This window comes from Gambusia affinis, linkage group LG13 (genome assembly GCF_019740435.1).
Source record: "Gambusia affinis linkage group LG13, SWU_Gaff_1.0, whole genome shotgun sequence".
Classification (NCBI taxonomy): Eukaryota; Metazoa; Chordata; class Actinopteri; order Cyprinodontiformes; family Poeciliidae; genus Gambusia; species Gambusia affinis.
The window spans coordinates 4,042,493-4,059,437 of NC_057880.1; the positions used below are offsets into that span (position 1 = coordinate 4,042,493).

The 16,945-nt window shown below is 40.7% G+C and overlaps 1 protein-coding gene across 1 annotated transcript in view; it reads left to right on the forward strand.

The window, feature by feature from the left end:
- The window catches only part of pdzd8 (PDZ domain containing 8), a 32,953-nt gene extending 18,745 nt beyond the window's left edge, over nucleotides 1–14,208 (forward strand). Inside the window, exons 4-5 of the mRNA XM_044137102.1 lie at nucleotides 9,510–9,672; nucleotides 9,780–14,208. Of these exons, the coding sequence (XP_043993037.1) occupies nucleotides 9,510–9,672; nucleotides 9,780–12,106 (2,490 nt within the window). The 3' untranslated portion in view covers nucleotides 12,107–14,208. The remainder of the gene's footprint in view (nucleotides 1–9,509; nucleotides 9,673–9,779) is intronic.
- The last annotated feature ends 2,737 nt before the right edge of the window (nucleotides 14,209–16,945 follow it).

Here is a 16,945-nt window from a genome sequence, read left to right on the forward strand (position 1 = left end):
CAGTGTGGCATTGTCTAAAGTTACTACAAACAAAAATTGATTAAAAAAAAACTCAGGTAAAGTTAGCCTTCCTGTGCTGACTTCAGTACAGAACCGACCAAAATGGGCCATCAACCCTTCAGGTGAAAAAATGGCAAACTCCATGAGAGAAAAATGCAATAAAAGATAGACATTTTTAAGGAATTAGGATTTTTGGCATATCATAAACAGCATCTTCTTTAGCTAATAGAAAAATTACAACATATTTAGGCCAACATGTTCTACCAATTCTGGATCACTTTAAAATCTGGAAGCCAATTTGTTTGGACTCTAGAAAAAGATTCCACAACAGCGTATTTACACAATAGCATGTACATCTAGCATGTAGTTAGAGCACACCCAAGGGATTCATTATGTTTGGTATTATTTTGTAACAAACCCATTGAATTGTAGCAGCTGATACATTTATCAGCCGTTTCCACAGTCCCGTGTCAGTTGAATGAGTCTTTCTAATTGTGTTTGACAATACCTGGCTGTATGGAAAAAAGCAGATTAAAGACATGAGGGCTTGGTCCTACAAGCTGTTTGTTCCTAATCACTCTTCTCATGATCAATTCACCTCCAAGGAAACTCAATAAACCAGCTGCCATGTGCATGACCAGCAGAGCCACAGCCACATTACAGATTTGTTGCCATTACTATTTGGGATGTTTTTCTTCTCGCCCCATAGACATGGCTTCTTATCAGAAAAGAAATGACCTGTTAGACGTTAAGGGTTAAAGTCAATGCTCATAACTGCAAATAATACCTGAACATATGACCAACCACAATCGGTTTTTCATGTAAGCAATGTTCCTGATACAGTGTTTGATAAAGTGTTGGGTATAGCGGTGCTATATTCAAGTATCAAACTGAATGAAAGACCTGTCAGTTTTATAATTAAGCATATATACACAGTGTTCCAAATTATTATGCAAATTGGATTTAAGTGTCATAAAGATAATTTTTTTGTTGTGCTATTAAATTTATAGATGTTATTGTGTGTCAGGTCCCTTTGAATCACTATAATTAATTTCAGAGAGCTGGTTGATTAGTTTGTCTGGTGAGCTCAATTAAAGGAAATCTAATTAAGGAGGATGTTCCACATTATTAATCAGGCCACAGGTTTTGCTCTATATGGTAAAGAGAAAGGATATCTGCTGATGAAAATCATCAGATAGTGTAGTGCCGTAAGACAAGGTATGGAAACATTAGATATTTAATGAAAACTGAAGCGTTATTATACTGTGAAGAGATTTGTGGCTGATTCAGAACAAAGATGGGTTTGTACAGATAAAGACATAATGAGGAACGTTTCTGTTAGATAAGTTCATCAGATTAAGAGAGCAGCTGTTAAAATGCCCTTACAAAGCAGAAAACAGTTATTTGAAGCTGCTGGAGCCTCAAGGTGGAGGATCCTCCAGAGGCTTGAGGTCCATGAACCTACTATTGGGCCCCTAACCAGAGCTCACAAGCAGAAATGTTCACAGTGGACCCAGCCGGACATGAAGATGAATTTTCCAACAGACTTGTTCACTTCCTTTGCGCTCTTAGTCGGGCTTCTTCCTGCTTGCTCTCTTTTGATACCAGCTGATTACGTCAACAAGCATTACCACAGTCAGCCAGTAGACTGCAGATTTCTACCATCGGCCAAATTTCTGTTGTTTCTACCAAATACTGGATATGGCATAGTAATGCAAGAACACATTCTCAAAGATCAATACATTTTAAATTCAATAAAAAAAAAAAGTGTGTCAGTCATTAATATCATAATTGTTTTCAGGAGTAAATTTGGAACTTGATAGTTTTCTGATATGTAAGCCTTTTCTTTGCCTTGTGCCAAATCCAGACATTGCTGGATGTTTAAATTAATCTTGGTTTAACAAGATCTTTGTGATCTGTGTGATATTTGGAGATGCGACTGATTGCTGAATCACAGTGTTACCTTGACGAATCTTCCGTTTGCAAGGATCAGATGACCGACATGACGTAGGCATGTCTGTTTTTCGTCTGCCATATAAATGTTATCTAGAATGATGGAAACCACCAAATATACTTATGATGTTTTTTTTCCCCCCAAAAAAATGACATTTTACAAGATTTATTGTGCAGCACATTAGACAAATTAAATCACTAGTTGTTGTTTTTTTCTGTTCTAACAGAGATTTGTATTTGATGTTGTATTTTCATGGAGATTCAGCGGCTTTGCTGGAAAAAAACAACAAAAAAACAAACTGCTTTTGACTTCAAAACCTGCAGACTTGCTTATTCCTTGGATAAAATCAGGTGAGACTGTGCAAATGTTACATGAATAAGTAAATGCTGTGTGGTCAAGGGGCCACTTGATGGGAGTTCAGTGAAACAAGCTTGGCGTTTGTGTGACAGACGAGCCTCGGCGCTCAAAGGGAAGAAAACCAAAATGCCAAATTGATAATGTATTAAATTGCAGATGATGTCTTAGACCTTTTTGGGGGACTGCTAGCAGGTGAAAATATACTTGTCATCCAATCAACAAGGATTATGCAACAGTCATGACAGATGATTATTTTTCAGCTGTGGCACAATGACCGTGTTATGAAAGGGGACTGTGTGGGCGAACAAACCGCTGTTCCTGTCAATTCAAGTGCAAATTAGCCAGAACACCTTTTTGTTTTCCTATGTTTCCATGGCAAAGCTTTTGTTGTTCAAGCTTTTGAAACCTGCCTCATACAATAAAAAAAAAAGAAAAAAAAAGTAACTTAAAAATTCAGATTTGAGCCTCAAAACAATTATAAATGTAACACTAAGGTTAATCATTCAGCTCAAGAAAGACCTGCCATCCAGTGCTGGGATGAACATCCGTTCATTTGTTTTTACAGCATAAACTGGTTGGAGTTCCATAATTCAGCTAGTTCCATAATTTACTTATGTGGGTGTATTAAAGGCTATAATGTCATTTCTGTCATATTAATTGTGCAAATTGGAGGTCAGTCGACCGGCGTGCTTTATTCTTAGATTGTCAGAACTAGATCTGTCTTCATATTGTCGTATATACAATTCAGTTAAAACATAGAAAAAAATCCAGATGTAGTCATTTATAGAAATACTTGAATCAACCAAAATCAGAACCGTTGAGTTAAGCTGGGGACACACTGCACAATATTTCATCAAATTTTATCCAGGATTCCCAGTGACAACAGAAAGCTTGCAGTAGTGGTGGGATGCTGACAGGTGAGTCAGCACAGGTCTGATCTGTCAGGTAACATGTTTATTTTTTTAAGTTGGGACTCAATAGTGTACAGTGACTTGAATACACATCCAAGTAAGAATTGTCTTGCTGCCAGCTGACGAGGGGGGGAGGCTGGGAGAGGGGGGGGAGGGAGAGGCTGGGACGTGAAATTAGTTGCAAGCTGACTTCTGAGAGAAGTTCCTCTAAAGAGCAAGCCTGTAGAGTGTGTACAGCTGCTTGACTGGATGCTCTGTCACCTTTGTGCCCACAATAGATTCACAAAGGAGTGTGCAAGTCCATTCTGCTCAAGTGCAAATAGAGCCCTGCTCCCATTTCCACACACCACCAATATAAGCTCCTTCAAAAGCTCTCATATGTTCCAGTTGTGGTGCAAACAAACCTCCCGTGATACGGTCTCTGCTCAGTAGCAGCAGCTGCTGACTTCATAGATGAAACAGATAAGTGATTATTCTATGTAGCCGTTTTAGCCCAAGCACACAGAGAGAATGTGTAAAGGTGTGCATTTAGCTTTTATTGAGGTGACATTGCAATTTTTTAAAAATGTGATTTAGAGATTCTTCTCAGAATCTGCTTATCTTGCTCATTCTTTCAGCTCATATGTTTTGAATGAACATTGTTTTGTTGTTTTTTAGGCATACTCTGAAGAGTTAGGTTAGGAACTGAAGTCCAAACTCTTTCAGGAGGTTTGAAAAAGTTGCATGTTACTCTCAAGAAGCAGCCATAAATGTTCTTTAACTTGTGACGCTGATGGCTGAGGTAGCAGAGCACGGACTCCATGTTTAGAGCCTCCGCTTGTCAACCTGGTGGACCTGGGTTCATTTCCCATCTCATGCCATTTGCTGCATATCCTTTCCTACTGTCTACTCCATATTTCATGTCAATTCACTGTTCAATTAAGGCCACTACTGTTAAAAATCTTAAAAAATAAATAAATAAATTCTTAACCATAAAAAATATTATCCCGATTCCAAGGAAAATAAAATAAAGCATGCATTTTTTTCTCCAAAAAAAAAAAAGTTCTTTAAATATTTTAATCCATAACCTCTTCTGTGTGGCATTAAACAAGACTGTCGGTCAATGTATTTGTGGACTTTAATTTAGTTTCTCTTATGTTGGCTCGCTTAGAGAATGATCCAGTTGTTGAAAAGCTAAAGTTGACGGCAGACAGGATAAAATAATTCCCTATAGAATCTGTTTTTGTTCATTTGAAGTCAACCATTTGCAATTTTCCAAACTCATCTGGATTTAGGAACTATTAAAAAAGGAAAAACTATATTTAGGTTTTACAAAAGAAAGCTCATTTTAAATGCAAAATTTGATATGTGAATTCTCTGCCCTTTCTGCTCCCGAGCGCTGGTTTAGTGCGTCTGCAATTTGCAGTTTAATTGTGGTGTACTGGTTCTTTTTCTCAGGGCTGAGCAGCAGTGGCTAACCTTGTTAACATCGACTAAGACAACAAGCAGCTCCTGCTTTCTTGTCTCTGAGGAGAAAAACCAAACAGCACGTAGCAGCATGAACAGGCCAGATGTAAATGGAGCAATTCACCATCTGTTTTGGTGAAGCAGCCTCTCTTTATATCTGCTCGGCCACAGAACAAATCAAAGGTTAATATGTTCAAATTGGGAGCTATCATGATCTCCTCTTATCCTCCGGGATAGAAAACTAGACCGATCTTTCTTTGATCCCTAAAAGAACCTCTGATAAAATCCCCCTCTCACTGCTTTATTTTACACACTGATGCATTGTGAGCTTCAGACTACATGCACCAGAATGCAAAAAAATAAGGCTACTAGACCTAATTTACTTCCAGACACCAAAGTAGTTGCATTATAAAACCAAAGAGGTTGAATTTTGAAGGTTTCTTATGTTGCCATGTTTACTACAAACCCACCACCGTAATCAATTCGTTTCCACTTCTTAAATTGTCAACCTTATTTGTGCAAGTTCTATTTAGGCAAACACTCACTTCACCTCACTGCCTTTCAGCTTCTCTTTTGCAACTGTATTGGAAATATGTAATTGCTTTGTTGAATTTATGGGGACAGTTAATTGGGATTGGATTGACAATCTGCTGAAGTGGATATTCTGTAGGGAACATTCTTATAAATGTTTGAGACTAGAAGCTTATTCGACTACCTGGATCAAATTTCCAGTGGAACGTAACCAGGTGGTGGGTGGACTGAAACGGCGTCTCCGTTTGCTTGGTTGAGCATCCCTCTGGTTTACAGCAGGTCTGCCAGGGTGTGTGTGAGATGGAGAGGTTGGGGAGGAGAAAACTCTTTTTCCTGTCACTGCGCTGCTTGGTAATTTAATCTCATACCACATGTCAGATCGATTTGTGTATGGTTATAGGGTACCAGTCGCTGCAAGGCAAGTGCACAGCAATTCTCTGCCACATCTAATTAGCAGGCCCAGTGGTGATGGGGGCGGGGTTGGGCTGAGGAGAGGACTGGTGGCTAGTGGACTCTTGCCGTTTGGCCAGCAGAAATTCTCAGACACACTATTTCAAATGGTTGTTACAGCCACGTGAAGTCCGCACTTGAACACCCTTCCTGCCAATATGGTCCCGTTATTCGCTACACAACTGTCGTTTGTAGTTGCTGCAAGGCAAGTGACCACAATAGAGACTGCAAGGCTAGTCATGAACAAGTGGCAAGCTTCTGGCTTACCTCTTTTTGTAAAGAGAAATTCAAACACATTTAGAATTAGAATTGATACGATGCTTTCACTGACATATTGACACAACACGTGGGCATAGTGACGTGTTGTCACTATGAAATACGTGGAGTGAAGGTTTAATTGTGTTAAAAAAATCAGCCTCCTGATACAATGCTAGTCTGTCCAAGCCTCTGCAACTCAGTCTGCTGATGGAAAGTTTAATTACTTATCAAATAAGTTTTCCTTGATGTGAGGTGGCGGTTCAACTGCACCAAATTCAGTCCAGGTCATAGACGATATTCAGATGAGATTTTTACTGACTTAGTTAAATGTAAAGCTGAGCTAATTCTTTTCCTTAAACACAATGAGCCAGAGTACAATAGAGATGAGCTCTGAACTGGTCTTCAGGTCTATTGGATGAATCTGAGCACATACAGTTAGTCGTAGCAAAAGCTCAGCCAATAGCTTTGTCCAGGAGAGAGACTGTGCAGAGCATTATGTCTTTTTGGCAGCAGTATCTTAGTCATTGCCCCCCTTCCATGAAGGACATCCTGGAAGGACGTTCTGTTTTGTTCATAGTAAAACAGAACGCCAGACCAGATGTAGCTTTTATGAAGAGTAAAAAACGGGCAACGCAAAGTATTGCATGGTTCAGCGAACCTGTACTTTGTTGGAGCCAAACTTGTTGAGTTAGAGCTTAGTATTTCCAACTGAGCCCAGATTTTTTTTTTCATCATGAAGACTACGTAGAAAAGTTTTGATATAAAAGGCATGTTTTCTTTTTATTTCTAAGCATGGTGTCCAAGACTGTTATGCTGAATCATTCTTGTCAGAAAGAATAGGTCATTTCCTCGTTTGCTCCGACACCCTGTGTTAGATGGATTAAGTCATTAGGTTTGAAGTGAGGATATATGTCATCTTCTGTTTCCAATATCCTGCTTAATATCCCCATGTTTTGCATATCTTGTGTTTCTATGCAGTTTTCAGGTTGTTTGCTAAAAGACTATACAATAAAGGTTATGTTATGAGTAGCTGCTACATTTGTCCCCATAGTAACCTTAGGGTTAGGGTTCTCCTGAACCTTACTCTTACACAAAGTAGGTTACATGGACAAACACTTGTTCCAATTATTGTCCTTGCATGGAGAACAATATTCCAGTTATTAGCCAAAAAGGTGTGATATATAATTATTTGAGTGAATTGTCAAGTTGTCTTGTTCACCACAAACTACTCTTTGTGTATTAGTTTGTGGTGTATGACATTATTTGTAATGTATGGCATCAGTGTAACTGTCCCAGATGCTAAGACCACATCTTATACCCTGAAAACCAATTAAATTTTATACTTAAGGACTCTGACAGTCTTTGTTCTGTCACTATGATATCCTCTGCTGTCTGTGTGGACAGTTCACTTTGTACAAATTGTGTCAACGGGTAAACTACTAGCCTGGAAAAGACTAGCCACTTGTTCTACACATTGCTTTGTACAGAAGGTCTTGACACTCAGCTGTTGAGAAACAATCACTTGCTGGAGGTGAGAACTCTGTTGGAGTTTTAACCATTGAACCAGATTTTACCCAATCGCTAATGTTTGGCTCCACCGTAAAGGAAGCAACACTATGAAGCTTACCAGAATTGTGTGTGGCCATTTCCCACTGTGAAGAGGAAAGTACAGAGCTAAACAAAATCACTGCCAGCAGTCAAATGTCTTAAGCATTTCTGTTTCTGAAATATTACCTTTTTATTTAAAGAAAAAGTCTGTGTTGTCAGATGCTTCTTTTAATAGTCATCTATTTATATTCTTATCTAATTGGTGAGAAGCTAATTTACTTAACTTATTGTTGTTTAAAACATGTTTATAAGAGCTATAGTCATTATCATATGTATCACGTAAGCAATATTGCAGTCAGAGTCGAGTAATTTTTTTCTATTAACAAGGCAAAATCCACAAAAGTTAAATGTTTGGCAAGTTTGTACCACTGATGTGGGAGGTTTTAGCTTCAATCAGTTCTACATTTGGTTTCATTTTGGGATGTAACTTGACTGCGAATAGTGTAGCTCAGTACTCACCCATAGCAGTGAGCTTTAGCCCTCCACCTGCTAAACCCATTCCCTCACCCCCTCGCCTGCCAGTATGTATAGATCATCTGCTTATTCAGGGCCAGCTCTAACTCAATCACTACCTTCCAGCTGAACAGTAACAAATGATAGCATGGGAAATTACAGTCATTTGTCTCTGCCTTCCCACACCATGTCAGCTCTTCTTTCTTTTAAATGAAGAGGCACCTGCACCATCTTTATCCTTGCCAATGTTTTCCATATTCACCTCATTCGTATAGTTCCCATACTCGGAAACATCCTAAAATGTTATTCTGTCAGATTAACAATCTCAACCGGTCACCATAAAATTCTTCAAAGTTGCAGTCACTTTATTATTTGCTGTTCACTTCTCGCTCTTTTGCACAAATTGTCATAAAGGAAGCATGTTGTTATTTCTGCAGCTGTGACTTTGACTGACTTCTGTTGGGTTGAAGACATCATAGTTGGACCTTCTTTCTAAAAGTCAGATGAAAATATTCCATGTTACAGAATCACAGCTCTACATGTCACCTGGTAAATCTGAATACATCCATGCACTGAACAGATTCTTACAAGAAATAAATGCATGGATCTGACATAACATTCTCCAGCTGACCAGAAACAAAACTAAAGTAATTATCTGGGGTTCTAGAGAAGAACGACCTCGAGTCGGCACACAGTTTCAGTTGTTACAGCTAGAAACTAAGGCTCAGGTAAAAAAATCTGAATGCTGCTGCTTGCGTTCTCACTAAAACCAGGCAGGTAGAGCACAGTTGTAAAGTCCTTCCACGAACTCCCTGGAGCTCAGAGAATAGAGTTTAAAATACTGTTGTTAGTTTATATATCACTGAACGGCTTAGCACCACAATACATTAAAGATCTGCTGTTGTTGTTTCAACCTTCCACCTTCTATTCACTACAAATCTGAAACAAACTTCCAGAAACCTTAAAACATCTGAAACACTGAGTTTCTTTAAATCAAGGCTAAAACCCCACTTGTTTAGAGTTGCTTTTGAACCACAATAAATAGAATATTGATCGACGTTTGATATGTATTGATGATTCTAATGATGGCACTTGAGAAAATGTAATGTCTGTTATGTTCTCACAACTGTTGACTATATGATACAATTGTGATGTTCTTTTATGCTTCCCTATGTAAAGTGCTTTGAACTGCCATGTTGCTGAAATGTGCTTTACAAATAAACTTGATTGGTTGACATGATGCAACAGACCGTTCACACAGGTCCAGTCGCAATCAACATTGACAAGGATTTGAGTTTGGACTCCAATACTAATCTTTTAAAAATTCCTTGACTACCACCCTGGATCAGATCAGAGCATGCCTTTTTATATCAGTAAGGCTCACCCCATGCTAAGACGCTGATCATATTACATAATGCAACCTTGAGCCTTTCCATATCTTTGCCAGTGCTTGTAGAGAATAAGGTTGTAGTCCGACATGTATAGCTCCTAGAGTCTCAGTCTACTTTACTGTTCAATTTTCTGTTATTTGTTTGCATCAGACGGAGGTTATTAAAGGACCGTGTGGCAATGTGGGGATGACGTTCAGGCACATACCTGGCTTGGAAGGTGATGCAGTCTATGTCAGCATAGAAACTGTAACACCCAACTCTCCTGCAGCCCTGGCTGACCTACAGAAGGGCGATCGGCTCATTGCTATTGGAGGTATTAGTTGTTTAATTACTTAAAGAGAAAAATGGATTTTTGAAAGTTCAAGAGACACAAAATGACTTTGTTTTACTGAAGGAAAAATGTGTGCTTTCTTTTGACAGGAGTGAAAGTGACGTCTTCAGTTCAAGTGCCCAAACTGTTGAAACAGGCAGGAGACAGGGTGGTGGTGTTATATGAGAGACCAGTTCGCCATCAGCCTCCTCCTTTAGGAAACCTTGGGACTCTGCAGGAGGGACTTAGTCAACTAGAGGAAACCGCCTTCACTCCCCAGCCAACAAGTTATGAGGAGGACCCAGCCCCCATCACCACTCTTTCTGATATTTCTGACAGCAAAGACATGGACTCTGAGTTTGAGGAGTTGCTCGTGGACACCAAATCCATCCAGCCTAGTGGACCTACTATAAGTAACGCAAATATCAATGACACTAAGGAGGACTTCTTACTTGCTGTTAACCAAAGTCCCAAAAGAACAGTGGCCAACTTGGCTTCCAAGCCCCTTGGTACCATATCACCCATACTGAACCGAAAGTTGAACCTTGTCGGTCTGCAGTCTCCGCTAAAGCCCCAGCCCAAAGAATCGCCCAAACCCTCACCACATAAAACCATCAGTGAACCAGGTGAGAGTGTGCATCGGCCCACTGTTCTTCCTGCACCTCCTCCCTCACGTCCCCCGGTGCCACCAAGGCCACAGATACGGTTGACATCTGCATCCTCAGAAACCAGTCTTCTAGAAGGTGTTGATTCAGTTACAAACACTGTTGTTACCACCACCAGTGCTTCTGAAAAATCGTTAGACAAGATTCCAGTTTGTGGAACCACTGAAGATAAGAGTGGCACAGAGAAGACAAGCATCAAGCAGTCTGAAGGGAAACAGTTTACAAAAGCAGCAGACGCCAGTGATGAGATTCTTGGTTCTTGCGCGGTTAACAGCAGCAAGGCAGATCAAGCAAAGGACAAAGTTTCAGAAATTACCTTTGGGACAAGAGACAGTCTAGATGACCACTCACTCTGGGAATCCCCAGAAACTATATTTAGTAAACATACAGCATGCTGGTCCAAGGCCTCTGTGGTGTTTGAGGTGGAGACTCACCATAAGTATCTTAATGTGGCCCTGTGGTGCAAAGATCCCTTTAAGTTAGGCAGTTTGTTGTGCCTGGGTCATGTCAGCCTCCCACTGGAGCATGTGGCACTGGAATGTATGGCTACATCTTCTGCAGAGTACCAGAGCATCTTTAGGTTGGGGCCCCCAGAGCCAAAAGCAAATGTCAGCCGCACTGCACTACGCAATCTCAGCACGCACAAGGGTTTCAATGAGAAGCTATGCTATGGAGATATCACCTTAAACTTCTGTTACTTGGCCGAGGGTGAGTTAGAGGGTCCAGTGGGCTTGATGGAACGGGAGCGTGAGGGAAGCCTCCATGAGGAGGATTTGAGAGAGAAAGAACCCACTCCCTCTGTACCACGTGATGATTTGGCTTATGGCACTATGCAGTCTCATGAAGTCCGGCACAGCTTCCACGACACGCAGTTCCAGAACCCAACTTGGTGTGAATACTGCAAAAAGAAAGTTTGGACGAAGGCAGCCTCGCAGTGTATTATTTGTTCCTACGTTTGCCATAAGAAGTGCCAGGATAAGTGCCTTGCTGAAAGCCCTCTCTGCGTGGCAACGGCTGAACGTCGTGGCGCTGATCCTGAAGCCAAATCCACTATGAACCGGGCCACCGGGTTAACGCGTCACATCATCAATACCAGCTCACGTCTGCTCAATCTTCGCCAGGTACCCAAGACGCGTCTCGAGCAGGTGACCGACGCGATGCCTGGAGCTGTGGAGCCGTCGCCCAAGCAAACGCCCAACACATCTGACAATGAGAGCAGTGACACAGAGACCTACACTAGTGGGCCAAGCCCATCAAAGCAGCCAACCAGCAGCAGTGGCACCAGCAAACTTGTACGAAAAGAGGGCGGACTGGATGACAGCGTCTTCATCGCCGTAAAGGAGATCGGCCGGGACCTGTACAGGGGCCTGCCCACAGAGGAGCGCTCACAGAAGCTGGAGCTCATGCTGGACAAACTCCAACAAGAAATTGACCAGGAGCTGGAGCATAATAATGCTCTTATGATGGAAGAGAAGGAGGCCACGGATTCCCGGCGAAAGGCCCTCATCTGTACTGCTCTGGCTAAGTCAGGTGAGAGACTTCAGGCCCTCACTCTTCTAATGATCCACTACCGAGCAGGCATAGAGGACTTGGAGTCTGTGGAGAGCATGTCTCCTTCAGAGCAGCAAGGATTCAAAAGCAAAGCAGAGAGTCTGGAGGAGGAAGTCCTGATGGGACCAGAGGTGTATGACAGCGACATGTGCAGCCCTGTGGAGGTGCAGTTGATGGATGACATCAGTGAGGAGCAGATCTGTGTGGAGGCACTTCATTAGTACTGATTTGGAAAGAGATGAAAACGTAACATGTGAGTTGGGTTTGGGCTTTTCAGCAAAGTAGTGTCCCATTTATGATTTCGATACTGAGGATTTTGTCCAGTCTGTCCTAAACATGCGGACGTTGAGGTATTTTCACTCTCACCTTTTTTTTTCTTTAATGTTAATGAAATTACGGTTTTGAGAATTCGTTACTGACGTTATTTGTGATCCCATCTCAAGACCTAGGATGTCTTTTGTTTTCATCGTCTCCCCTTAGATGTGCTAAGTGTTTGTCTTTCAGGTTTGTTTGATTTTTTATTTTTTATTTTTTACTGGAACCCTTCTAATCTTACTTTGGTTGAAGGTCTTTGCAAAATTTGCACATTTCTTCATTGATGAGGGTGGAGAGCAGTAACGTTTAATGATTGTTCACTTTGAGAATTTCGCCTTGAGAAACAGGCCAATCCGAAGTACAAATGAGGAACTCTCCATTCGTCCAATAACCTATGATTGCATTCATCCTTCGTTCTTGTTTTGATGATATTTTTCCTGATAAATGTGAGAATTGCTGCAAAGTTCTTTTTAATATTTGTTGCAACTTATTTATGCACTGGTACTTTCTTCCCTTCTTTAAATGCTTGTAACTAAGTTTATTTTGAGTAAGTAGTGGTACAAGATGGTTGCTAATTTGAATCTGTTCCTGTGTTCATGATTATTTATTTGACTTCCAACATCTCGTTTTGTGCTGAACACTTCTCCATCCTAGACGTCAGTATGACTCTTTTACTTTATTATACAAACCGTTACGGATGTGACAGTTCACCTCATTTCTCTGAATAAATGCTACATCCCAACGCATGTAAATGTTAATTTAAGCTGTTTGCTTTCATGTATGTAAGTGAAACATTCTTTTTGCTTTAGGATTCTAGCCCAGATGAATGTATATTTGTTTAGTGAGTATTGTGTGCTTACAGCTCTGTTTCTCAACCTTCTTTATAAAAATAAAATCAGCGGTGCAGCTCATAGCAGCCAGCTACATTTTATTTATTTTTTTCTCAAAAACTCAACATGTTCTGCATCCAAGATTAGTTGGTGCACCCGTCACTGTGTGTGGCTGGAAATGAAACGTTCACTATGAGAAAGAGGTTTTTTCTGTTTTTGTGCTACTAATGCAGCTCTTGTTGGGTGACCAGTAGAAACTGCAGCTTCCCATGCAGGTGCTAAGATGCATTCCCCTCTTGGAATGAAACAAACAGTCGAGCTAGAGAAAAAAAATGAAAATAAAAAAACCCCCCAACTAAAACAGACATTTGGGAACAAGCTACTAAGTTTTAACATTCTATGAAAAGTAGTTGAAGGATTTTTTTTGGGGGGGGGAGGACTTTAAGGGAGGGCAAAAACTTTTCCTTCTGTTGGAATTAGGTTAGTGTCTCTTTATTCGCCGAAAGCAAACAAAATATGTTCTGATTTTTTTTTGTTTTGTTTTTTTTACAAAATTATTTGACCAAAGATGATGGAGTGGTGTTTGCAGAGTGATGCCCTGCCCATGTTAAGTTGGCCTTCTCTTTGTGTTGTTTCCATAAAACGACTCACTTGATTAGAAAGTTTATTGAATATTAACTCACAATTAAATGAGCAAGTGTTGCCCAAATTGCACGTTCATGTCTAAAAGAGAATTAATAAGCCAGAGTCATAAAAAGCAAAGTGATTTTTTTTTTTTTTTTTTTTTAGATTCCTGCTTAGTACTCCACCTCTCATTCCCTTTGCACACATTTTTCAAAAGTGTTTTTGGTTTTTGCTGCATTGAAACTGATGATCAGGAGTAAGTCTCAGATTCTCTGATCTGTCCTTTAAACTGTGGGGGTGGGGGTTTTGGGAAGTGGTGAACTCCCAAAGGAGTAGTCGATTTTAAACCGTACCTCCCTCCGTCGGCCCTCATCGTCCCTCAGTCCCATCAGTGGCCGTACGACTGCCCTCCACAGCTTTCAGCAGGTCAACATGATGTTTGTTCTTATTTTTTTATGTGCATTTTAAGGGGTGTTGTACAAAGTTTTGGAGAAAGACTTGCAACGAAGCTTTATTGTACATGGCTTAAATAAACAGGAATAATTGAATTCCAACCATCGTTTCTCCTTTTTCCCCCCCCCCCTAGTTTACTTTCAACTTTGCTGAGTTTTAAACACAAACACATTTTTTAGGTGTCTTTAAACCAGACATCCGCTTGTGAGTGATTGAAAGTAGAACAAGATTGGGGCGTGCTGTGGTGGCGTAGGGGATAGCGCGACCCACATTTGGAGGCCTTGAGTCCTCGACGCGGCCGTTGCGGGTTCGATTCCCAGACCCAGCGACATTTGCCACATGTCTTCCCACCTTTCCTGTCAGCCTACTGTTATATAAGAGACACTAGAGCCCACAAAAGACCCCCTGGAGGGGAGAAAAAAAGTAGAACAAGACCTTTTCATTCGCTTCATGTCCGATTAAAGACTAGCTTAAAACAATATAACTATTTGCTCTGAGTCAATCTCTTCCAAGTCTGCTCTTCCAACAAATCAAATGTTGGCCTGAGGAACCTGAAACATACACCATCTGCTTGACCAATTGAATTTGACAAATTCAGTGATATCAGCTCAACTGTGTTCAGTTTGGATCCCTTTTTTTTTTGTTCTTACTGGAACATAAAATTTCTGCATAAGATTACTCTCAGTAAAAGAGAATATTTCCTTTTTACTGAGGAATATTCTGTCTCAGTAAAAGATGTGAAGTATTCTTTTCAGGTTTGAAAATGGACCGTTTCTGAAATTCAAGAGTTTGTAATCCAAAAACCCCCAAAAAACCCCTCTCTGTCCGTCTGTCTGCTGTGTGCGGCTCTGAGGACGGTCCTATCACAAAGGTTGATGGCAGTCTTTCTAGAAAACTGCTGAAACACTGAGTTCCTTTAAATCAAGCCTAAAAGCCCATTTACTGATGTTACTTTTGAGTATTAATAACTGGAACATCCATTATTTCATCTTGTTTCCCAACTTTGCATTACATTTTTTAGGCCACTTCAATGTAATGTTTTTTGTTGTTGTTGTTTTCATCATGTAAAGCACTTTGTAAAGTTACCTGGCAAGACATAGAGTTGCACAATGTGTTTCATCCATAAATGAAACTCATATGTTCGGTTGCTTTATTGTTTGGCATATCCATGATGAACTGAAAGGTTGTACTCCTTTAACAGCCTTGGAAATCCATCCATTTTCTAACACCCTTGTCCCTTAATGGCTTCAGGAGGGTTGCTGGTTCATCTCCAGCTAATGGGTGAGAGGCGGGTTCACCCTGGACATGTCGCCAGTCTGTCACTGGGCAACACAGAAACATACAGGACACACACACACACACACACACACACACACACACACCTAGGGAGAATTTAGAGAGAGCAATTAACCTGACAGTCATGTTTTTTGGACTGTGGGAGGAGAGAACCCACCATGCACAGGGAGAACATGCAAACTCCATGCAGAAAGACCCCGGGCCGGGAATCGAACCCAGGACCTTCTTGCTGCAAGGCAACAGCTCTACCAACTGTTCCACTGTGTTTGGAAATCCCAAGTTTAGTGTCTAGAACCAGAAAACTTGCTCGTGCTCGCTGCATTAGGGAGGCCTTCCATCCAGCCGCCATGGTTTTGATTTAAAAAAATTTGATTCCAAATTGACAGGAAATTTGAAAATATCACTTGATAGTTATGTATTTTTGGAAGACTGGAAGATTAATACCTAAACACCAACTATAAAGTCTTTAAAAAAGGCAATAATCATAAAACAAAAACTAAGGTAAATTAACAATGCTAAGCCTGGTGGGGGCACAAATAAAGCCTGGTGGCCTGCCAGGCTCATAATACACTTAACAAAATGTATCAGCAAATCAAAGTCCTATTTCTCCATTTATGCAACTATTATGCTGAGACTAATAATCTGGAGTGAGACAGTTTTTACTGCCTTTAAGGGAAGGGATATCAAATCATATATTCTAGTTTAGGATGGATTCCTTTAAGGATCTCGGAAAATTTTAATGTTACTACTGCACCTTTTTGCAAAACAAACAAAAAAAATTATTCAACAAGAAAAATGTTCTGGTTTTTGTTGATAAGGAAACAGAGGTATTGTGCGAGCATCTGCAAAGTAATTGAGGCCCAGTTTTAAGATGGACAGACTGATTACAGTGTGCCGTCTCCCACATCTCCCTGTCATGGCAACTCATTGTGCTGTCTTCCAGCAAGCACTTCAGGCAATCAACATGAGAATTTCCTGGAGCATGCTGAAAAGGCTCGTATGTTGCTCGACTCATTCCGAGCCCCCACGGCTGGAATATGAAATCACATGTAAAGCAAGGCGGCCATTTGTAAAATGCTCAAAGCGTTTCAAGGCGAGAGAAGCTAATGGTGCTGAAAACCCAAGCTGTCACTGGATTTGATTTCAGTGTCATCGTTTCCATGGAGAGCAAGGAGCGAGAGCAGCTTTTTAAGAATAACGAAGGATCATACATCCCCACAAATAAGAACGGAACAAACCGATCCCAGTCCATGACACGTGAAGCTAAATAAAGATTTTACAAACAGTATGTTTCTGGGTAAGGAAGGTTTAAAAGGAAATCTTTCTCTTCAAGCTGTCATTGATTTTCTTCCTGCTGTTGGGGGAAGGTTGGCTACCGAAACCTCTGAAACTTCTGAATAATCTGTGCAGCTGCAGCCAAAGGAGCATCCAGTGCTCCTGCTTCCTGTAGTCCATGTTCTCTGTGGTACACCATGTCACCAAACAGCACACTGACAACCGGTCACCCTTTAAATAGGCCGATTGACTGGTTACCAGCTTAAA